We start from the raw sequence: 23,959 nt of genomic DNA, 5'->3' as shown, positions 1-23,959 counted from the left end.
TCATCCTTAAGTGGAGGAGGCTGGGTCACACACTTTTCCCTACTTATTGTAAGGCAGCTTCCTTCCTAAGATGAGTGTGTGCCAAGATGCTGGATGCCATGACGCATGATGATTTCTCACACATGAAAAGGACCCATTGGTCATCACTCTGCCATCTTCCAACCAAGCCCTACTGGCCAGGGCCCAGCACACTGCCTAGAGCCTGTGACAGTCCCTAGTATTGGGGGCTTGTGGTGGTTAACATTGTGTGTCAGTATGACTTGGCTATGATGTCTATATATGTGGCCAAACATTATTCTGGATGTTTCTGTGAGGGTGTTTTTGGATGAGATTAATATTTAAATTGGTAAAGCAGATTGCCCTCCCTAACGTAGGTGGGCCTCATCCAATCAGCTGAAGGTCCAGATAAAATGAAAGACTGACTTCGTCCGAGCAAGAAGGAATTCTGTCAGCAGACGGCCTTTGGACTTGAACCGCAGCACTGGCTCCTTCCTAGGTCTCCAGTCTGCTGGCTGACTCTGCAGAATTGGGACTTCTTAGCCTCCATCATTGCATAAGCCAATTCCTTAAAACAGATCTTTTTCTGTACATATATCTACATACATCTTGTTGATTATGTCTCTCTAGGGAACCCTGACCAATTCAGTGGTGAAATGGGGTAGAGTTAGGGCAAGCCTCTGACCCTCTCCAACCAGAGCCTCTGTGCTGGTTGGAAGTTTAACTTCCTCTCAGACTCTTGGTCATATGGGGATAAGCAGACCATTCATTTGATTGGGAGCCCTTAAAAGGCAGGACTCTAGTGCTAAACCTGCTGTGTCCTGCCCTGCATGGCACCCCATGTGAATGGAAGCATTAGTAAAGGTTCCTCACTCCCCCTTACAGAAGAGGGTGAGACTGCATGGCCCAATGGAGGAAGCACACGGAAGAGAAATGGGGAAGGTGAGGACTGGCCCCAGCTCTGCCCTCTTTAACCAGGTAGCCCTGGACATTCCTAAGGACCTCTCATTCTTCTTGATTCTTCATTCGCAAAGTGGATGTCATATCATTTGGGATATTATATACAAGAACATAAAATCAAGCAAAACATGTGAAAACACTTTGGAAAGCTTCAACTACCCCATGACATCTGGTATTGCACTTTTTAGAAAAGGGAGTGGGCAGTGGGTTGAGAGACCCTGAATCTTTTTCTAGACCACTTGGTGATGGGAGCTGAGCAAGGACTTGAACAGGTGGGTGGTACCCATGTAGAGTCCCCAAGAGGCCTTTGAGTTTGGAGCCAGTGCTGCTTGCGTCTTGGGGGCTCAGAGATGACTAAGCAAACACTTGCCTGTAGCAGTTTAGAATCAGTGCACAGAGAGACTTTAGGACTCAAGGCTGTACTAGTTTCAGGCATAAAACTAGGACTAGATATAAGATGTATGTTGTAACCAATAAAATCACTCTCATCTCTAATTTTTTTCCTCTCCAATGGAGCTCTTTGTGCTTTAACAGGACCCTTAGAAAGGGCCCCTAAAACTTGGGCTGTGGTTTGAAGACATTGTTCTTTTGGGGACAAGATAAAGGAAGTAAAAAGCAGAATTCACTCTAAATTAGAATTGTATTCTGAGCGTGGGTTTGGGGGACTTACAGGAAGGTTTGGGGTGAGTATAAAAGCCTGCTTCCCTGGGGAGGTGTATATTTTGGGTCAGAAATGCTCCTGTTTGCATCTTTCATGCTGACATTCTCAGGTAGCACCAAAAGCCATTCCTTCCAGATCTTTTTTTTTTTTTAAATTATACTTTAAGTTCTAGGGTACATGTGCACAACGTGCGGGTTTGTTACATATGTATACATATGTGCCATGTTGGTGTGCTGCACCCATCAACTCGTCAGCACCCATCAACTCGTCATTTACATCAGTTATAACTCCCAATGCCATCCCTCCCCCCTCCCCCCTCCCCATAATAGGCCCCGGTGTGTGATGTTCCCCTTCCCATGTCCAAGTGACCTCATTGTTCAATTCCCACCTATGAGTGAGAACATGCGGTGTTTGGTTTTCTGTTCTTGCGAAAGTTTGCTGAGAATGATGGTTTCCAAGGAGGAGCTGGTACCATTCCTTCCTTCCAGATCTTAGATGACAGCAGAAATAGTTTCAGGTATTTTGCAAATGGAGTGTATTTGTTTCCTAGGGCAGCCTTAACAAATTACCACCCAGGGGGTGGCTTAAAACAATAGGAATTTATTCTCTCAAAGTTCTGAAGGCTAGAAGTCGGAAGACAGATGGGCCATGTTCCCTCCAAAGGCTCTAAGGAAGAATCCTTACTCACCTCTTCCCAGCTAATGGTGGCTCCTGACAGCCCTTGATGTTCCTCGGCTGATAGCTGTGTCCCTCCAATTGCAGCCTCTGTTTTCACATGGCCTTCACTGTGTGACTTTTTTTTTAACTCATAAAGATGATGTCATCTTTTCTAATTACACCTGCAAAGACCCTATTTCTAAATAAGGTCACCTTCTGAGGTTTCAGGTGCATGTGAATTTTGGGGGTCACTATTCAACACACAACATGGAGAAATCAAGAGAGAAAGGTCTGTTCAAAGTGTCCCTAATGCAAATAGGAGTATGAGCACAGAACTGGGTGAGGGAGCTGTCCCTATTCACAGTTGGGCCTGTAGTCAGAGTTTTGGAAGGTTTGGGGCATGTGCCCATTCATTAGAAAACTGTGCAGCTTTTCCCAGTGCCCAGATGCTCTCTGAGATGGGTTAACCCAAATCTGTCCTCCGAGTCCCTGGGTATGACTTGCTAGGATTCATGATCTCTTTAAATATTGCCCCTGAACATTGAGTTTTCATTTGGGTGAATTTGCTACTGCTCAGAACGGACTTGAAAACTGCCAGGCCAATACCTGTTCCTCAGTCTGCCCAACTGACACTGGTTTCACACTGATCAACCTGTATCAGCAGTGGCCTCCTCGGTTACGTCCATGCAACTCCTTTTGTTAGAATGAGAGACCACAAGCAGCAAACACAGTCATGCAAGTCACATAAGGGCCACATCACCAATAGAGTAGATGGGCTAAATGGCTTCATGCCACACCATGTGTTTTGGGGAGTTGCAGTTGGATGAATCCCACACAGGTGGGATCCTGACCAGCCCTGAGCCTCGACCTCCCCTCCCCCTGCTGTCTGTCTGACTTTCTGGCTTCCCCTGTGCAGGCCTTTCCGTGCCTCACACCTGCCAAGCTTATTTCCTGCTTCTGGCATCTGCAGCATAATTTCCGTCTCTGGAAATTTCTTCCCAGACCTTTCCATATTTGGCTCCTGGTCATTCAGACCTCTCAGCTTAAAAGATACCTCGTCAGAGAGCCTTCCTTGATCACTTCCCTCTCTACTGCCAGTTCTGTTTCTTCCTATCAGCTGTTTTATTTTCTTCACACGGTCTGTCATTTTCTGATGCTTTTCTTACCTATTTGTTAATTATCTCTTCTGCCCTTACCCTTGATTTTAACTTCTGTGATGACAGGGACCTTCTTTTCTTTCTCAGTCCTGTACTAGAGAGGCAGACATGGTGCCAGGTACATCGTGGGTATCTAGTCAATATTTTTTGGGCCTCTTCAGCAACCCAACACTTTGTTTTCACCCGTTCAAGTCAGAGAGGGGCAGCACAGTGTGCTGGATGGAACACTAACCAGTCAAAGACTCCGAGACCTGGGTCCAGTGTGGGTTGTCCCTCACTCATCACGCAAGGTAAAGTACATCTTTCAAACACTGTGACTGGGTCTCGGTCTCCTGAACTGTATGCTAGGGGGAGATTCCTATCCAGTTCACAGAGTTCTTATGCAGATCAAGTTATGTCAATAAGATAGTGCAGTACACATGCAAGGTAGCGAGGTCTCAACCATTTAAGAGCTTTCAGAAATAAGAGGAGCAAATGCAGGGAAGAGAAAGTCCCAGAGAAAACCAGCCTCTCCTAATGCTAAGCTCTGATGGGGCAGTCCTGGGGACTCATTAGCTAATACATGTTGACATTTCAATCGTTTCTTCATCTTCCAGGAAGGTTTTTTTTTTTCAGGCCATAGTACAGCATGGTTATTTTTAGCAAAATAATGATTTCAGACAAGTGAGATAACTTTTAATCTCCTGATTATAAATTCTGTGGACCCAAAGAAGGAAGCATGAGATGCTTTATGGAGTGTTTCTATAGTTTCCCACCTCTTGAGGTGGGTCCACCCTGCTTTCCTGCTGGTGTTCAGGCTGCATGGAATCCCGGTGGTCTAGACTTAGGGCAGGCCCAAGCAGGACTGACCTTGCTGTGGTTCTTGGTGAGGCTCTGCACAGTGAGATTCCATGGATCATTGCTTCATGGTCCTGTGGTTGGGGGAACAGGGAGAGGCAATAGGGTGGAAGGTTGGGGCAGCGCCTTTTGGGCTGAACTTGCCTATGCCTAGTGGTGGTAGGATAGGGTTCAGTGTTCATAGGAACAGCTTCACTTCTAGCGTGTTCTCTGTTTGTAGCTGCCTTCCTTTCTGGACTTCTTGGTGGTTTCCTCTGGCTCTGCCTCTCCTGAAGCCTCCGTCCAAGCTAGTACTTCACTAAGTTCTGATGTCTGCCCATGTATATTGCATTATCTTACTGATATAACTAGATCCTTCTCTTTCCCTCTGGTGCTGCATCTCCTGCAAGACCTCCAATTTTCTACCCCAGAGCCTCACCCTTGCCCCACTTTTTCAGGCAGGGCCTGGCCCCAGGCAGCGTAGAGGCAGTCTGGCTTTCAAGGACCTCAGTTATGCGGCTTGGGGAAGAATGATAGCTCTTGCTTTGTTTCCACTGCTTTGCTGCCAACTTTTCTTACGTTTTCTGTGATCACTTAAACCTCCATCTCAAAAGACTGATGAGAAAAAAAGCAGGGGAGATGCCTGATGAGGGAGGATGAAATACAAAAATAGGGGTGGCTCTGAATATAAATCTGCGGATTTGACAACTTTGATGAAATGGGCCAATTCCTTGAAATCACAAACTGTCAAAGCTCATGTCATAGGAAATAGATAACTGGAATAGTCCTAAATCTATTAAATAAATTGAATTTGTAGTTTAAGCCTTCCTACAGAGAAAACTCAAGTTTTAGAAAAAAATTTAAGTGAAAACCTCTGTGATCTTAGAAGTTCTTAGATCCAAAGAGTTCATAGGTTGAATACCAAAATATGATCCATAAAAGAAAAACTGATAAATGGGATAAACTGCGTTAAAATAAAAAACTTTTGCTCTGAGAAGCATACTGTCAAAAATGAAATGACAAGTCACAGCATAGAAGACAATATTTGCAAATTACATATTTGACAAGGGACTCCTATCCAAAATATATAAAGAATGCTCAAAGATCATCAATAACAAAACAACCAGCTATTTTTGTTTTAAAAGAGAAAATGATTTGGACACACATTTCATCAAAAAAGATGTACAGATGACAGCTAAGCCCATGAAAAATGCTCAGCATCATTAGTCACTGGAGGAATGCAAATTACAGCTGCAGCGATGCCTCGACACACCTACTGAAATGACTCAAAACCAAAACCGGGCCAAAAGAAACCCAAAAACTAAACTGACAGTACTGAGTTCTGGCTAGGGTGTGGAGTAATTGGAACACTCATGTTGCAACTCATGTTGCAACTCATGTGGGAATGCAAACTAGTGCAGCCACTTTGGAAAACAGTTTTGTCAGTTTCTTAGAAATTAAATTGACACTTACCACATGGACCAGCAATCCCCTTATTTGTCCAAGGAAATCGAAGACTTATGTTTAGATACAAGCCCTTGTGTAGATGTTTATAGAAGCTTTATTCATAATTGTCAAAATCTGGAAACAACCCTAAGGTCCTTTAACAGGTAGATAAATAAACCGTAGTTGATTTATACAATGAAATACTACTGGGCAGTAAAAAGGAATAAACCATTGATATAGGCAACGTGTGGCTTAAACTGTTAAAACGTATGTAAACATATATATTTACATAGGCTTACAAAAGAAAGCAGACTCAGAAGCCTACATACTGCATGATTCCATTTTTGTGACTTTCTGGAGAAGGCAAAACTAGAGGGATGGAGAACAGATTAGTGGTTGCTGGGCGGGGGGACAGGGGTGAGACATGGCGGGGGCGTGTTGCAGGAGGGAATTTTGGGGGTGATAGAACTGTTCTGTGTCTTGATTTTGGAGATGATCGCATAACTGCATTTGTCGAAATTCACAGAACTTTTCACCAAAAAGAATGAATTTTACTGCATTAAATATAAAACTGATTTCTAAAACAGGGGTGAGATATGAAATGATCTTATCGTTGGATTAGCAGTTAAAGTTCACCTACAGTTCAGCAGTTAAACCTGTACTGTCAGTTGCTGGGCTGAAGGGTGCAATGGAGCCTTGTAGGACACACACAGAGGCTGGTCTGTGCATTCAGCTGAATTAAACTGTGCCGACCATTCATCTGCCCATCCTTACATCATTGTGCTTATCATACTTGCAGTCCATTGCTGATGCTAAGGCTTAGCTCTAGACAGAAGTCTGCCACATGCAAAGGATGATACTACACTGTAGGGCCCGTAACTTCTATCCTCAGACAAGTCAGGAGGCTGAGACTGGGAATCTGTTTATGAATTAGTACTAAGTGGGGGGTAGCCTAACCCCTGCTTCCTCAGGGAAGCTTTGCTTTGGTTCCATGGGGACAGCTGTTAATTCTTCTGTCTGTCTGCTGACTCCTTGTTTACTTTTCTCGGTATTTGGAGACAGAATAATGTAATGGTAACCCTCAGGTTTTAGTGTTAGGCCTTGGTTTGGATCCTGGCACCAAAGAGTGATGTTGGGCAAGTAACTTAACTACTTTGGGCCTCAGTTTCTTCTTCTCTGAAATGGGACCAGTAATAGTGAGGTATGTACTATTATTGGTCCCATTTAATCCTTTGGGTGGTCAAAGGATTACATGATAAAAGGCATGTGCAGCATATAGCCCAGCAGCTGACATGGTGAGCAGGCTATACATGAGAGCAGTTATTACAATCATCTTGATAGCCCTCATCACACTGTAGCACAGTGGCATGTCTACATGGGGGTCTCCTCCTCCAGACTAGGAACTTGGTGAAGACAGGCACTGATCTTGTTGATTTTTGTGTCTCCACTGGTTAGCCCATTGCCTGTACATAAAGGATGCTGGCTGAATGTTAGGTGAATGGATAGATACATTGGCAAGTAGATATTGGGGGCAGGGAGTCTGAAAGCCTTTGTCCTCATGGGTGCATTGTCATCACATCATCAGAAAGCACCCGTGAAGGACCTCTGATCTCATGGAGCTCAAAGGCATAAGCCACACTTCAGGCCTCCTTCCTCTGGACCATCCTGCAGGTGAGGCGCTGAGCTGGGCCGAGGTAGGGGTCGCCGGCTCTCAGCCTGGCTGAACTGCCCCAGATCCCCATTGGCTCCTCTCTCCTGCTTCAAGCTCCAGCTACCTTTGCTCTATTCAGTCTAGACCCACCTCCCTGCACTCAGACAGGGACATGGGCCCTAGAGCAAGACTGGGGATGAGGATTGTTCACAATGTGGGGGCTTGGCTCCCTTTCCTCCATGGGTGCCCATTCTCCTTGTGGGGCCCTATATGTGGAGCCCTAACAGTTGTGGAGTTCTGCAGCTATCCAGATACTTGCTTTCAGTGACTGGATCCAAATACAGTGAACCGTCTTTATAACTGGATAGATAATAGGTGTCAGGAAAACCGATGTCAGCCTCACAGGAGCTAGGAATGGTGCGCTCAGAGCTCTGGCCTTGGTCCTGCTCGGTTTACATTTATATCAGGGTGAATGTGGATGTGGGTATTGACGATACTGTGTTTATTAGGATTTATATAATAGTTGGGAGATAGGTCATGTCTCAAAAGATCAGACCAGCAGACCAGATTGAATAGGGAGGAATTAATCAGGATAAAGATTAGTTCCTGCTCTTAGGCCTCCAAATCCAACAATGCTTGTGCAGAATGAGGTGGACTGAGTTTAACTGAAGCACATGAAAAAGACCTAGGGCTTTTAGGTAATGCAAATTCAGTATAAAGCCAGGAAAGTGATATGGCCACAAAAAAACTAATGACATCAGGCTGCATTAAAAGAAGCATAGACTATAGAACAGAGAAGGTGAGTGACATCTCTACTGTCCGTGCCTGCCACCCTCACCTTGAATCTAGTGTTTAGTACTGACTGTCACACTTTAGAATGGACATTTACAACCTGAAACATCTGTGGTGGACAATCAGGATGATGAGGCAGCTTAGTGGTAGTTTGTGTAAACAATGGTTGGAGAGATTTAGCTTGAAGAAGAAAGATTTGCTGAGGTCCCTGTAGCTGACAGTACTTAAAGGGGTTCTTTGTGGAGGAGCTATTTGACCATCCTATGTGCCTCTAAAGCAGTGCTGTCTGATAGCACTTTCTGTGGTGATGGGGATGTTTTATATCTGTGCCGTGTAATAGCTACTAGATAGACAGGGTTGTTGAACAACTAAAATGTATCTATGAACTGAATTTTTAATTTAATTTTCATTAATTAAAAGTTTAAGCTTTAATAAGCTACATGTGGCTAGAGGCTACCGTATTGGAGAGGATAGCTCTAGAGGGCAAATAAAAGAATAGGCTGGGGTCAGCAGATCTTTTCTATAAAAGGCAAAAGAGTAAATATTTTGAGTTTTGTGAGCCTTACAGCCTGTAACTACTACTCAATCATCCTGTTGCGCAAAAGCAGTATAGATAAAAGAATAAATGCTACTATATTCCAGTAAACCTTTATGGATACTGAAATTTGAATTTTAATATAAGCTTCACATGCCACAAAATATTCTCCTTTTGGTTTCTTTCAATTATTTTTAAAAAGTGTTAAAAATGTGAAACCCCATCTCCACTAAAAATACAAAAATTAGCCAGGCATAGTGGCACACGCCTGTACCCAGCTACTCGGGAGGCTGAGGCAGGAGAATTGCTTGAGCCCGGGAGATGAAGGTTGCAGTGAGCCGAGATTGCACCACGGCATTCCAGCCTGGCCAACAGAGTGAGATTCTGTCTCAAACAAAAACAAAAATGCAAACTAAAAAACAAAAAAAATAAAACATTCTTAGCTGACAGGTTGAACAAAAATGGGTAGCAGGCTGGAATTTGGCCTTCAGGCTGTAGTTTGCTGACCCTGGCTTAGGCTATGGGTGGAGGCTTCAGGGAGTCATATATTAGTTTAATAAGGAAAGCAATGATTAATTAGAGGTAGCCAGAAATGGAATGAGCATCCTCAGTAAGTGGTGAGTTTCTTGTTCCTGAAGCGTTTAAGTACAGGCTAGATAATTATCTGGCAAGGGATGATATAGAAATGTGTTGGTTTAATACAAGTTATACTGGAATTTTCTTCAAATTCTGTAGGAGGATTGAAATCAGGATGACATATGACTGCTTTAAAATTCTACTTGCTTTGTAGAGGGAAGTTATTTTCTCTTACTTAGTGCTTACTCCCAGCCCCATGTTGCTGGATTGGGGACATATGGGGGTGGGAAGCTGGTTTCCTTGCTTCAGCAATTCTGCCAAGTGTTCAGGGACCCCTGGTATGTGCCTTCCTGGGGAGTTGATTATGTCTGTTTATTTTATTTTTTTCCTCCTGCCTCAGCTTCCCAAGTAGCTGAGATTACAGGTGTATGCCACTACACCCAGTTAATTTTTGTATTTTTAGTAGAGACAGGGTTTCACCATGTTGACCAGGTTGGTCTAAAATTCCTGACTTCAGGTGATCTGCCTGCCTCGGCCTCTGAAAGTGCTGGGATTACAGGTGACCATGTCTGTTTATTTTCAAAAGGAGAGATTTTATTGGGAGCACCCAAGTCTTCCACACCCTAAGAAAGGACACTCCCCTGGCCAGATCCCACCGTGTTCTATTATTTATTCCTTCTGTAGCAGACAAGGGAGCTGTGGTGAGGATGTGGGCTTGCAAACCTTCACCTGTCAGTTAGGTACTTCCATGGGGGGCCATGCCTCATTCTGTGACTGGAGAAGGTCCTCTCCAGCATTCTTTCCTCCAGGCATATCGGGAAACTGTTGTTCTCTGGGGAGTTCTGAGTCTTCGTCCAAAATGAACTGTAGGACCGGAGTCCAAAGGACTGTACTTTGAAATGCTGACTGCCCGGGAGCCAACCATCCAGGCTTGTGGACTTCTAGAGATTTGATTATTTCTATTACTGTCAACTCTACTGCCTTGTTTTTCTCTTTTGCCTCTCACCTGACTTCTGTCTGTTTCACTTCCAATCACCTTTTCTGCCCCAATACACACAAATAAAAAATAAATAGCCGCTTCCTGGAAGGAAGGGAGCTAAAAGTAGTGGTTTGAAGTTTTAAATTTTTTGTGCTTTCTTCTAAATCCCAACCTGCCGTCAGCACAGTAGACTTTCTCTGCATCTTTATAAAGCACAGAATACTTAAAAAAAACTTACTGGGGAAAATTTTAAGCATGCACAGTAGACAGAAGAACGTAAGCAACCCCATGTGCTTATTGCCAGCTTCAACAGTGGCCAGGTGCTGGCCCATCTCATGCCATCTACAGCCTCTTCCTTTATCTTGTGTTATTTGGATGCAAATCCACAGAAGCTTTGGACATGGTGTGTTGACTCAGGTGTGCACTAACACCTCAAATCTCTGTATTCTGTTTCAGATAATTGCCTTTGATGAGTTAAGGACGGATTTTAAGAGCCCCATAGACCAGTGCAACCCTGTTCATGCGGTAAGTAGCGGGTGCTGGTGAGAGGAAGGTGCTGTCACCCCAGGCTACCCAGGGCCTAGGAAGGAGGGTGAGAATGTGAATGATTTGTGTAAAGAACATGCTCGCCCTCACTGTGCCTCTCTACCTGGCTCAAGGTTGTGGAGGAGCCTTCTCATTCTTGAAGTGTGCTGAGGTCTTGAGATATGTTGCAAATCAGGTGTGACTGTCCCCGTAACCCAGGGGAATAGTCTACTGTGCTGTGGCCCTTGAGTCCTCAAAGCCTGGTGCTCATGTGTTTTGGTTACTCATCCTTAAACAAGGACAGAGGCTCCATGTTGGCCAACATGCTTGCAGGCACGTGAGCACCATGAGTGGATGTCCGTGCTGCACTCTCCACTTGGGCACCAGGTTTCTCAGGTGGAGATGTGGAGGGTGGGTTAATGCACAAAGTCCCTAGCACCATATCCATCACCCAGAAAGCATTCATCTCAGGTGGTTCTGTGGGTCTGTGGTCAGCTCACCTCTGCCTGGAGAATTTGGTGCAATCTGAGTGTCCTGGTCTGGGTTCGAGATGTGAAAGGCCGCCTGCCCCAGCATGCGTGGCTCCTGGCATCTTCCTGCTTGTCTGGCTTGGCAGGCCCTACATGCTGCCCTTCCCCTGTGCCCTGGCTGTGCCTCCGACTGGGAGCTTCTGCATGGATGCTGGGTGGCAATGGGTGTTTTGGCTGTTTGTTTCCCTGGTCAGTGCAGTCCATGTCCCAGAGCCAGGGACCAACCCTGTATGTGGACAGAGCCTTTTCCAAACTTACTCCAGACCTGCTCTTCTGAGTTCAAAGGGTGGTGCACACACAGTTCATTCGAGTGTGTTTCTCAATCCAAATTCACTGGTCCTCTGTTTAGTTGAAGTTCCTTCCAGGCCATGGTTTCCAGCACTAAGGCAACTTTTTGCCTCTTGGAGTAGCTTTGTTGACCTTTTCAGCCAGAAGTTGTAGAGAGAACAACAGGCTCTGCTAGCATGATACCATCTTAGCCTGGAATGTTTATGGCGTCATTCAGCAGGGACAAAGAGGTCTCTTATCCTTAGCTGCAGGCCCCATGAAGAAGGATATGCTTTTAGGGAGGTACCACAATACCATATGGAAGAACCAGGATTCAGTGTCCCCTTCTATAAAGTAGAGAGTTATTACTGGATTTGTTGTTGTATTTTGAGTTTTTACTTTGTGCTAGGAACTTTATATACATAATCTGTAATCCTCACAATAATGCTGCGAGACAAACATCATTAACCCAATTTATAAACCACTAAATGGACTCTTTTGTACAGGGATTTATAGGTCATGAGTGCTGGAGCTAGGACTTGAACCCAGGCTTACCTGTCTCCAAAGTCTGCCATCCTACCATCTACCGTGTGTTGCCTCTTTTAAGAGACCTGATTTTATAATATCTGAGGCCCACTTTGGCATCAAATTTTTTGATTCCATGAAATAGAGCCGAACTCTTTCAAAGCAAATTTTGATGCAAGTTTAAAGAACCTGCAAGATCCACTTTAAAACTTACTGTATTTCATGAACTTATAACTATTAAAATCCATTTTGTTTCCATCTGCCAGCCTCACCATGCATCTGGGATAATTTGGATCTGCCAGGCCTGAAAGGTTTCACTCTGGGTCTCATGTCTTTCTGGATGTTTTTGTGTTTGGCACCGACATTACATGCCTGGTCTGTCAGTATCTACCAGGTGCAGTGAGCGACTCTAGTCTGAGAGACCTTCATTTAGGAATGCCAGGGAAGACAAGAGCCTACTTTCCTTCCTTCTAATTGTTTGGGCTCAAATTAATAGGCAGCTCACTTAGAACACCCAAAGTTTTCTTGTCTGATTCCAGGGCAAATGCTAGGGAAGGAATTTGTCCTACCGCTCAGTTCCATCATGCAGATTCCATGCTGGGTTGCAGGTGATTGGTGAAACCACAAAATATTTTTGTGGAACCCTTTCCATCTCACCATGGCAAAGAATAAGGAAATTTAGACAGAATAAAGAAAATCAGGACTAGTATATGCTCTCCAGGGAGCTTCTGTGAAAGGCCAGTGCAGGAATATAGTTTGCACATAGTAGGTGCTCCATAGCTATTTGTCGATTAAACGGTGGATGAATATTGAAGTGGTGGCATAGAAGTTAAATCTCAATTCACTTTTTTTACTCCTATTATTAAAGGCACACTTCTAATTAGTTAACTGATTAATTAAGGAGCCTGGGCCCTATGAAGTTCATGAACAGAATAAGACTCTAGATGCCCCATGGGGAAAACTCTTGTCTCGGATTGAAAACAAAAACAAAAACAAATAAAAACCCTAAATGGAAGACTGCTAGACACATTTTCCCAGTTCTTATGTTGTTACTCCCTGGCAGGAAGTTAAATGCTTCAGATGCCTCTTTTAATTCTTCTGCGAGCTCTTAGACCTCTATAGAGCCCCCAAAGCAGCATTTCAGACTCAGGTGGCTTAAAAAAGCTACTTCACTGATTGGTGACTCCAGCCCTGGAAGGACTTGTGTGTCACAAATAATTGCTGATCCGTATGATGCGTCTCTCAATGAGGGCATGAGGCCCATTTGGATTTAAGATGCCCTGAAGCTCCCAATATTGTTGGGCCCTATGGGATGGAAAGGAGGAGGAATGCTCTGTTTTACTCCTCGTTTCTCATGTTTTCCCTTCCTTTTACCAGCAGGGCATTCATTACTTTAAAGTAATGGTAGATGTTGTCCTTCAGTGGCTCTGGCTTGCTGGAAAAGGAGCTAGTGTGTGTCTTGTAGCATTACATTTCATGCGTATGTGCACATAAGTGTGTGTGCTTGCATGTGCACATGTGTGAGGAGGATGCAGTGTGTCTTTCTAGCCATGTGGACACTAATTTGTCCAGATGTGGGCTCCTTCCTCTGGGCTTAAAGGATGCACAGGAATCACTATATTTACTATATTTATGATTTAATTAGGGAAATGAAGTGTCCCAGCCACCTGTCCTTTCCAGATCCACGAGGAATCTCATTACCATTCCATCTATGGCAACCAAATTGCCTCAGTAATGAAGCACCGGGAGACGCCACAGCTGTGTTCAGTGTGGCTTTGGAAATCATTAAAGTCATTGAAGGAAAAGGGAGGCAATAGCATTTAGTGCATGAAGTGGGCATCATCACCTGCTCAGCCACAGGCCATCATCTCATCTTCCCTTGGCAGTGAGCCAGGCCTTGATAGACTCGAACTTCTTAAAAAGCCTTAGCCTGGGGGCATCACTGGTGTCTAATTTAGTAGGGAGATTGCTTCCGCCAAGTAGACTCACTTTAGAAAAATGAAACCAGCAGGCAGAGAACTTGTCTACCTTAGATACTAATGAGGGCACATACACTCTTCGAGACCCAAGTGGGAAGGCCTCCTGGGAGGGCCGGCTGCAGGCTTTAGGATGTTCCGTGAGCACGAGGTACCATTCGGCAGTTTGACCACCTTATGTGTACATGGAGGCTGAGAGAGACTTTGTAGATAGAAGAACAGAAATCCATGCTGAACTGAGAGGGAAGGTGAGCCCATGCTGTTTGCTGGGAGAGTTCTGTTAAGAGCAAATGACCATGACAAGGTACAGGGAAGAAAGTCAGAAACTCTTAGAAAAAGCCATTGGGTGGGAGAATGCTGGCCATGTGCCCATGAGGGCTCTCTGGTGGGTTCTGCCTCCGCTTTTGGGGCTGATTGTAGGGCCTTCTCATGCTGTTTTAGCAGAACCCCTAACCTCCCCTCTCGTTTCTTTCTTGTGCATCTTGATAGAGGGAACGGCTGAGGAACATCGAGCGCATCTGCTTCCTTCTGCGAAAGGTCAGTGTGGCAGCTTCCTGCTGGAGGATGGAGGATCACACGGTGGTGGGTAGGCACACAGTGAAAGAGGCTGGTGAGGCCGAGTGCCTGCTCCAGTCCTGTCCACCAGGAAGGCAAATGGTGGCAGGGAAAGGGGGAGGTGGGAGCAAGTGATCAGTTCTTTGGAAACCTCCAGAGACAAGAGGAGCTAATTAAAGGAGGTGGCCATCAATCAAAGTGTCAGGACAGCACTGGATATTTGCGAGTGCCCTCTGATTGGAGTTAGAAGCTCTTTATCTTTGCATGATGATGGATGGCATTTCCAGCTGCTATTACCACAGAGCCTTTGTTCCTGTCTGGGGCTGGTCTCAGGAACACTCCCTGCCGACCTTGGGAAGTTTTTAACTAGATGCTGGGTTTCCTTTGAGGTTGCAGCCTGTCACTCAGCTTTGCAATTTGATTGTCAGCATCACTGGGAATGCTGAATGGGTGGGATGAGGGGGTGTTATTAAAGGCAGAGTCACGTGGTTCAGAGAGTTGCTCTGAATGGATGGGTAGTACATTACAGCTTCCCCAGACTCATTCAGGAAGCGCATGTGGGCACACACAGTTAAAGCTTGGTATTTAGCATAGCTCTGTGCCATAGCTGGGGGCCCCTGTGTCTCTTTCCCAGGCAAGTGTGCTTTTTGCAGCAAAATGTGGAGAACGGCAACTTGCCGGTAAAATAACCAAAGGACGTCCCTAACCTCTCTGTACAGAGTGGATGAACTACAGGCCATAAGAAAGCCACCTGTCAGCCCAAAAGGAGTTTTTGAGCCTTATATGAATAGGACAGAAATAAAATGTTATGCCAACGTTGATAGAAGGGGAAAATACTTTGCAAGGTTTTAAAGGTTTTTTTCTGTATTTTAGTAATGATACCTTTCATTGAGAGAGAGCTTAAAGAAGCAGCCAATTATTTTTCTAGCTAATTACTTGTCCTTTAGTATCTTCTAAGAGAGTCAGTGCATTAGAATCTCATATCTTGTATGATACAGCAGGGAAATGTGCTTGGATAAAGCCTATATATGAAAATATTTGTGATCCAAGGAATAAAGAATGATTAGGAAAATAACAATATGAATTCATAAATTTATAAATTATTTTTCCAGATAATATCTTGGATACCCATAACCTGCTCCAGCCGGTACTTCTATAGTCTCTGGTTTGTTCTTTAACACTTGACAGCTAAGTGACATAGAATGGATCAAGACAAAATCAAAGTTTTGCCTTTCAGACTCCAAGTTGCCACTTTCTCTCCCATCCTCAATATATTGTCCTGTATTCTCTGACAGAACAATGTTCCATATCCATCACCTTTTAGCCTTGCTTATTCTTTTATACTGCTTGACCCACTGACTCTGGCCAGGTAGCAGGCAATGGCCAAGGTCCTGTGGCCCACAGACTTGCAGCCCTGGACGTTTTAAAGGTCAGAGCCAAGGGTATGAAAGTAAGCACACTATGCAAGAATTAGTGTTACTTTTTGCAAATTTGCATATTGTTTGCATAAGTTTCTTTAAACAATAAACTGAGGCATTTTACTCCAAGAAACTCTGTACTCTACCTTTTCCTGCCTTTTGCCCCTTTCATTTGTACATGCTCCTTTCTTCCATGCCTCTGCCTCTGCTGCAGCTTCTGGGAGGTCAAGTGCAGTTGTTGTTCATGGTCATGCAAAATACTAGGGAGAAAAGGTAGACATCAGAGGACATGAGCCAGTGACTTCAAGACTTTAGGTGTTGTGACTGCGTGATCACACCTTCTGCAGCCTGACAGTTTTCTTGCTTCCACGGGGAGTGGCACTGGAGTGGCCAGCACCTCTGCACTAACTCAACACAGAAATAAGCCATGTACCTACAAGTTTATTTATTTATTTGAGACAGGGTCTTGCTCTGCCACCCAGGCTGGAGTGCAGGGGTGCAATCATAACTCACTGCAGCCTTGAATTCCTGGGCTCAAGTGACTTTCCCACCTCGGCCTCCTGAGTAGCTGGAACTGCAGGCATGCACCACCATACCTGGCCGACTTTTTTATTTTTTGTAGAGATTGGTTATTCCTTTGTTGTCCAGGCTGGTCTCAAACTCCTGGCTTCAAGTGATCCTCCCATCTTGGCCTCTCGAAATGACAGAATTACAGGGATGAGCCACCATGCCCAGCCCAGCTTGCTTGCTTTCTTTGTGGAATCTCCCTCCTCCTCCAGTCCTCTTGCCCTAAGCACATCTACTTTTAACAACTGGTTGTTAGTTCTTCTGTGTGCCCTGGATACCTGAGGTTGTTTTCAGTGATGTCATCATTGTTACAGGACCACCAGCTTCATACCAGGACCACCAGCTTTGCACCCTTGCACAGTAACAGACCAATACACTGAGACGATGGGAGTTGTAGCAGAGAAAGAGCTTAATAATTGTATGGCAGCCAAATGAGGCATGAGGGAGTCTCAAATCCCCCTCCTCCAGAAGTTTTGGGCTGGAATTTTAGAGGGAATTTTGGTGGATAGTGGGCTGAAGAACAGGGGGTTGCTGATTGATTAGGGCATGGGAGATGAAATCATAAGGAAGTAGAAACTTCATTCTTGTCCTAAGTCAGTTCCTTGGAGGGAGTCCACAGATGGCTGGTGTCAGTGGGCCTGATGGAATCAGGATCTAGAAAATATCTCAAATGGGAAACTTGAGGTTTTTGAGGACTTTAATGTTAAAGATGTTATGTATAGATGTTAGGACCTCGTGACAGAGGCGATGGGACTTTCAAGCAGTACGCGGCTATAAGGAGGTGGGCTGCAGGGCAAGCTGGTTAATGCTTAGTTATGCTTCTGTTTAAAGCTTATGCTTTTGTTAAAAGTTGAGCAATTTTGTTTTATTAATTTAATGAGGATCATTTCAACATAATTTCTTTCTGAATGTAATTTCAAATTATAGGTACTTCTGTCTGTCTGGCCCTTGAGGTCTGGCTGTGGCTCATGTGTTGTTTAGCTTAAGTTGGTAACACTATTCTCCCAAAGGCATTTAGGTCCTGGGCATGCAGGTCTGTCTTCTCTCACTGCAATGCCAGTTCTGGGTGGTCAGCAATTTTGTTTCATTCACCATCATAGGTTGTGACATAGAATGTAGAGCAACGCACAGCCCATTGAAGGTGCTTAGCGAGTATTGACTAAGTAAGTGAATGAATGAGTGCCAACTTTCTGGCACTTCTGTCATCTAAATCCTTCTTCTTGGAAACACTGGCTTAGTCAATAATCTTTCCATTTCTTCATTTTAGTACTGTCCATGACATAGTACAAAATTCACATATTTTACTACATTTATTCCTTATATAAGATTTATAGGCCAGGCATGGCGGCTCACACCTGTAATCCCAGCACTTTGGGAGGCCGAGGTGGGCAGATCACCTGAGGTCAGTGACCAGCCTGGCCAACATGGTGAAACCCCCACAAATTAGCTGGGCATGGTGGTGGGCGCCTATAATCCCAGCTACTCGGGAGGCTAAGGCAGGAGAATTACTTGAACCCGGGAGGTGGAGGTTGCAGTGAGCCGAGATCACGCCATTGCACTCCAGCCTGGGCAACAACAGCGAAACTGTCTCTCAAAAAAAAAATAAAAAAAGATTTGTATTTAAAAATTGAAATTAACTCAATATTACATTCATTATTGACACAGAAGATCTCTGACCTACAGTGTCTTCTGTCTGATTTTCTTCCATAATGCTTATACCCTCTGCCCCCTTGTAGTCTGTATTTCAACCATCCTAATATCTGCTCTCAGCCAATTCTGGGACCTTTATATCTGGAAGGTTTTGGTGAAGTGCGCAAACTTCTACTGCTTCCAAATCCTGCCTCTCTCCTTATTATCCTTGTAACTCACAGCGTGTGCCTCAGTGTGACTGTAAACTAGGGGTGAAAATAACAGGACCGTGCTCATACAGGTGTGTGAGAATTAAATGAGATAATATGGTACATCTGGCTCATAAGTGTACAATGCATATTAAATGTTATTATTATCATCCTGACCCTTAGATTCTACCTAAAACCCTTTATAACATCACTAAGCACACACTTGGCCAGCCGAGATAATCCTTGGCTGGTTGCACCGCCCCTTAGCATCCCCTCCCGTTTTCTTAGGTAAGTGCCATTTGGTGTTTGAGCAGCATCACAAGGTGGGCCGGCCTAGGTCTCCTCCCTCCTGTCTCTCTCATTTCGAATGGGCTTCTGAGTTCTGATTCCCAAGCTGTGAGCATGTGTTGGGGATGGCGGGGAGGGTTAATGGGTCTAGTTAGCAGCACCACCTTCTGGGAACTGCACCTTCCAAGAATTTCTTGGAACTAGCCTCCTAAACACCCTAGAATGTGATGCATCTCAGCAGCTGATTGTTGTTAAACCACCTCCTCAGCTTTCTTGGGAGAAAGGAAGGGATTTTCAAAGTGGATCCATTTTTAGCTCTGTAATTATCAGAAAATGTGTTCTTTGGGTAATTGTCTGAACTGCAGGATTCTTGTGTTGACTTGTGCTCATGATTCATTTTTCTTGTGGCAAGAGCCACTTGCCTCTTGAGCAACTCTCCCCACCAGGGCACATCATAAGCTCTGTGGGGCCCCTACAAAGTGCAGGTTTGGGAGCAGGAAGCATCCTGGAAGGCAGAGGTTGGTGTGATTGCTGCTTTCGGGCATATAAAGGATTCTCATGGGGAGGGGCTGACTCCTGTTGCATCTGCAAGTTTAGCTAGTGGTTCGAGGAAATTATCTTAAATGTGAGCTCAAATGATTGGTATGAGAATAAGGAGAAACGTGCTTCATCAGTGGTAGTCATCAAACTTTGGGACTGGTTGTGAAATGTTCACATCCCTTAGACCAAGTTACGTTTTTTTATTTTTATTTTTCATTTTTTGAGACAGAGTCTCACTTTGTCATCCAGGCTAAAGTACAGTGGCACGATCTCGGTTCACTGCAACCTCTGCCTCCCTGGTTCATGTGATTCTCCTGCCTCGGCCTCCTGAATACCTGGGACTACAGGCATGTGCCACGACGCCCGGCTGATTTTTGTATTTTTAGTAGAGGTGAGGTTACACCATGTTGGCCAGGCTGGTCTCAAACTCCTGACCTCAGGTGATCCACCCACCTTGGCCTCCCAAAGTGCTGGGATTACAGGAGTGAGCAACCGCACCCAGGCCCTTAGATCAAATTAGACAAGTTTGTACCTGAGATGATTTTGAGTTAGACTGAGCCTGCCCAATGTCAGGGGTATTTAGTTGTATAGTTTGGGATGGCCCTTCTGGCTTGACAATTCTGTGATTCTCCAGTTCATGTCCCAATTTCCCCAAGAATTTGTCTGTTCCCACTGCAGGTTTTCCCTGACATTTGTGGATGTAAAAAGCTGTCGTGGGGGGATTATTTTCATTCTCTCATTGGGCATTCTCATCACCACATGGAGGAGAAGGGCATGTGGGTAGGATTTGGGGATGAGTGGGCCGTTGAGTTCACTGGGGAGCCTGGTGGGAAGGGGCAGGTGCTCCAGGTTTAGTATTGGAAATGCAGTGGTGATATGACCATAGGTGTTCCCACTAACGGGCACCAGTGTCTGTTCCTTGTTAAAGCTTCCCAGAGCCACAGCTCTGTCTTACGGAGGAGTTATGATGTGAAGTGAGGCTGCCAGTAGCAGCCTGAACCCACTGCAGAAATTCCATGATGTGGTTCTGAAAGCAGGGGTTGGAGGAGATGGGGAGTGGATATGACACTTTCGCAGTGAAAAGTCAGTCTTGTTAAATGAGGAGATTGCATTATTATTAATGCTTCCTTACCTTCCCCTCTCTCCAGGACTGTCTACATAATTGGCAGGGCCTTGTGAAAAATGGCAATGTGAGGCTCCATGTCGGAAGCTGATGCCAAACATTCAACCAAAGGTGGGGCTCTTCCCAGCGCAGGGCCTTGTGCAGCTGCACAGGTCACAGGCCCCTGAAGCAACTGAGCCTGGTCTCCGTGACCTTTGCATTATGATTTTGCTGTTCTTCCTCCTATAAGCCGAGTATATTTCCTCTCCCCACTGATACTTGGCTCCGTCGGGTGACAGGATTTGTCCACTGCAAAGTGGGCAGGCGTGGGAGTGTGTGTCAAGGCTGTGAGAGTCATTGGACATTTCTGTCCTCCCTTCTGAAATTCTGTCATTGACAAGACCAATCCACTAGTTCAAGGAGGATGAGAGGCATGGGGAACCTACCTGAGCCCACCTGTATCTCAAGGCCAAGCCTGCTAGAGCCAGTGACTGCCAACCATCCTTTAGATGTGTGAGCGAGTATAAATGGTTATTGTTTTAAGGCACTGTATTTTGGAATGATTTGTTACATGACATTCTTATGGCAACATTCCTGACATGCGTGGATATAAAAAGCTGTAGTGGACGGATTATTTTCATTCTCTCATTGGGCAGAGTATCTTAGCTCCTGGTATCTCATTGATACCATAAGCATGTGGCACTTCTATAAGGGGAAAACTTTTTTCTTAAAGTGATGTTATTCTTTGCCAGAGTTCAGCCATTTGTTCACTCTACACATTTACACATAGATGGTTCAAGCTTTGTTCAAATTTCTTTGACCTAAGTGGGGGCTACTAAGTACATTTATAAACCAGAACTTAGGGAAAGACCCATGTTGCTTTGGTGCACAGTATTTGTCATGTGCTAACAACCAGGAAGGGCTGGGTGCAGTGGCTCTTGCCTGTAATCCCAGCGCTTTGGGAAGCAGGAGGATTGCTTGAGCCCAGGAGGTTGTGATCAGTGTGGGTAACATAGTGAGACCCCCATCTCTACAAAAAATAAATAAATAAAAATAAAATAAAATTTAGCCAGGCGTGGTGGTGCATACCTGTAGTCCCAGCTGCTCAGGAGTGGGAGGGGGAGGTGGGAGGATCACTTGAGTCCAGGAGGTTCAGACTGCAGTGAGCCAAGGTCGTGCCACTGCACTCCAGCCTGGGTCAGTGTGAGACCCTGTCTCTAAATAAACAACAACTGGGAGGAATGGAGAAGATGTTGCCTTTTTTTTTTTTTCCTAATTACTGGCACTCCTCGCCACAAGGGATTGATTGGATTTCAGTTCTTTTTAGCTGTCAATATGGTTCTTCCTACAGGGCTCTGGAGGGAATGGCATATTTTAATTGAGGGACATGATACGGTGAAAAGGGACACATAAACTCAGAGGCAGTTGTGTGGAGTGCCTTAGAGAGACCATCGTTGACGTAGAAGTTTTCCAGATCAGAATTCTCCGTTTCTTGGGGGGATTTCTAAAGCATGGAAATAGTGATGCCGACTACTCTATGCCTTTAAAAGTGTTAACTCCTTTAATCTCACAACAACCCTATGAAGTAGTCATTATTAAGAGCCACACTTAACAGAAAAGGAAATTGAGGCTTAGAGAGATTAAGTATATATCCGAGAGTCTCCTGTTTCTTAAGTGGTAGAGCTGGGATTTGAAGGCAAGCCCATGTGACCAGAGTCCACATTTCTAATCACCACATTATAGGGGAGATTGTTGCTTCTTTTCAAAACATGCCCCTTAAGGACCACCGCTACAGTAACATGGCTCAGCTATTTTAAAGGGAAGCTATGGATACTGAAACCACATAGTGCCTCAGAGAGCCTATAAGATGCTTGGCTCACTATCGATGGGTCCGAGTGGATTCTTTTAAGGCTCTTTTTCTAATTTCATTTAACTTCTTTGTAGGGTAGTTCACCCCTGGAGGGAATATTTGAAGAAAAGTAAAAATATCCTGGAACAAAAGTTGTAACTAGTTCAGAAACCCATGTCTCATGCATAATTTATATTCAGACACTTTCCGTGGCAAACTCCTTGTTAGTCAGAGGGAAAGAAGGAACATTTTCCTTGATGTGTAAACAGTGGTGCTATGCTGAACCAGAAGTTGGAGGGGACATGTCCTCACCTCACTCCTCCCGTAGGGCCGCAGCAGGCAAACTGAAGGACTTTACAAACAAATCCCTAACACATGGGCACTGGCTTTTCACTGGGGATCTGGGTAGCTGGTTGGCCCTATCCTTATTAGTTCTCTATTGTCCTGATAATAAGGTATCGAACCAGTTTACAGCAAACACCATTTATTTCTCATGAGTCCATGGGTCATGTGGTCAGTTCTGTTGATCCTGGCTGCACTTGGGCACAGGGGATGTTCTTCTGGTCTTGGCTGGACCTCATTCTTGTATCTGGTGGGCTGCAGGCCATTAGCTCATCTCAGTCAGCCTCAGCCACATCTCATCCTCCAGTGACCACCTGAGGCTTGTTCTCCTGGTGTCATAGAGAAGCAAGAGAAGTGGAAATGTGCAAGCACCTTTTCAAGCTTTGGTCAGCGTGGAGGCACTACAAAGTTAAGGGCAAAGGATGTGGATATTCTTCAGTGAGACCTTGCTGCCTTGATTGTGAAAATTCCTATGCTAGGATCATATCAGGTAGTAGCAAATGTTAGAGTCTGCTGGTCTCCAGTATTCGTCATTAATGGAACTGATGGTTTCTCATTTTTTTTTTTTGCTTATCAAGAGCACCTCTGGAGATGTTTCAACATATATCTGCTTAAGAATCACTTCTAGAAGTTCTGCTCTGGGAGTCCTTGGGAGGGTCCAGTCATCTGTATTTTGAAAATGCCCCGTGGAGGGGCCACGGTAGAGAAACACTGTGGGAAATATTTGGTGACTTGAGTATTTGGTAGATGTTCTGGTGATTCCTAAGCAGTGCCAGGATGGCTCCCCAGGGTCTGGAGAACTGGATCTGTGGAGGAGGAGAGGGGAGGGAGAAGAGCTTCCACGCAGAGAAGTTGACAGCAGACAGATGTTACAAGCTGCCAGCTCCTTTGCAAACAGCCCAGGATGAGCTGAGCCCTGGACTTGAGGAGCATTTCCACAACTTGCTATGTCCTGGCTGTGTGTGGAAAGAACACCTTCCTCGCCTGAGACACAACAGAAGGTTGCTTTTGAGATGAATGTGGAGCTGTCACAACCAGTTTCAAAAAGTAAAGAAGTCCAGCAGCTCTCATGGCAGCAGGAGGAGAAACCCTAAAATCATCAGGGACCTTAGGATGCGTCACTTGAGAGGGTCCCTAAACCTGGCTGTGCCTCACATTGAATCTGGATCGATGATTAAACATACGACTCTGAAAGGCAGGTTCCTATCCACCCAGGATAGTTAGTTTTATCTGTCACCTTGGCTAGGTCATGGTGCCCAGATATGTGATCTAACATTGTTCTGGTTGTTTCTGTGAGGGTGTATTTTTTGGATGAGATTAACATTTAAATCAGACTTTCATTATATGAAAAAGACACATGCACACACGTTTATAGCAGCATAATTTGTAATTACAGAATTATGGAACCAA

The 23,959-nt window shown here is 44.8% G+C and overlaps 1 protein-coding gene across 3 annotated transcripts in view; it reads left to right on the top strand.

Moving 5' to 3' along the window:
- CNIH3 (cornichon family AMPA receptor auxiliary protein 3) overlaps nucleotides 1-23,959 on the top strand; it is a 177,726-nt gene that overhangs the window by 101,370 nt on the left and 52,397 nt on the right. For all 3 annotated transcript variants that reach the window (XR_007719722.1, XM_050760856.1, XM_050760844.1), the window contains exons 2-3: nucleotides 10,684-10,752; nucleotides 14,540-14,587. Coding sequence is in view for 2 of the 3 variants with exons in the window: in XM_050760856.1 (XP_050616813.1) it covers nucleotides 10,684-10,752; nucleotides 14,540-14,587 (117 nt within the window). In the remaining variant the exon portion in view is untranslated. The remainder of the gene's footprint in view (nucleotides 1-10,683; nucleotides 10,753-14,539; nucleotides 14,588-23,959) is intronic.

The sequence above is a fragment of the Macaca thibetana genome, chromosome 1 (genome assembly GCF_024542745.1).
Source record: "Macaca thibetana thibetana isolate TM-01 chromosome 1, ASM2454274v1, whole genome shotgun sequence".
Taxonomy (NCBI): domain Eukaryota; kingdom Metazoa; phylum Chordata; class Mammalia; order Primates; family Cercopithecidae; genus Macaca; species Macaca thibetana.
Note: the sequence above shows the minus strand (reverse complement) of the source record. Positions and strands in the feature narration are given on the sequence as shown.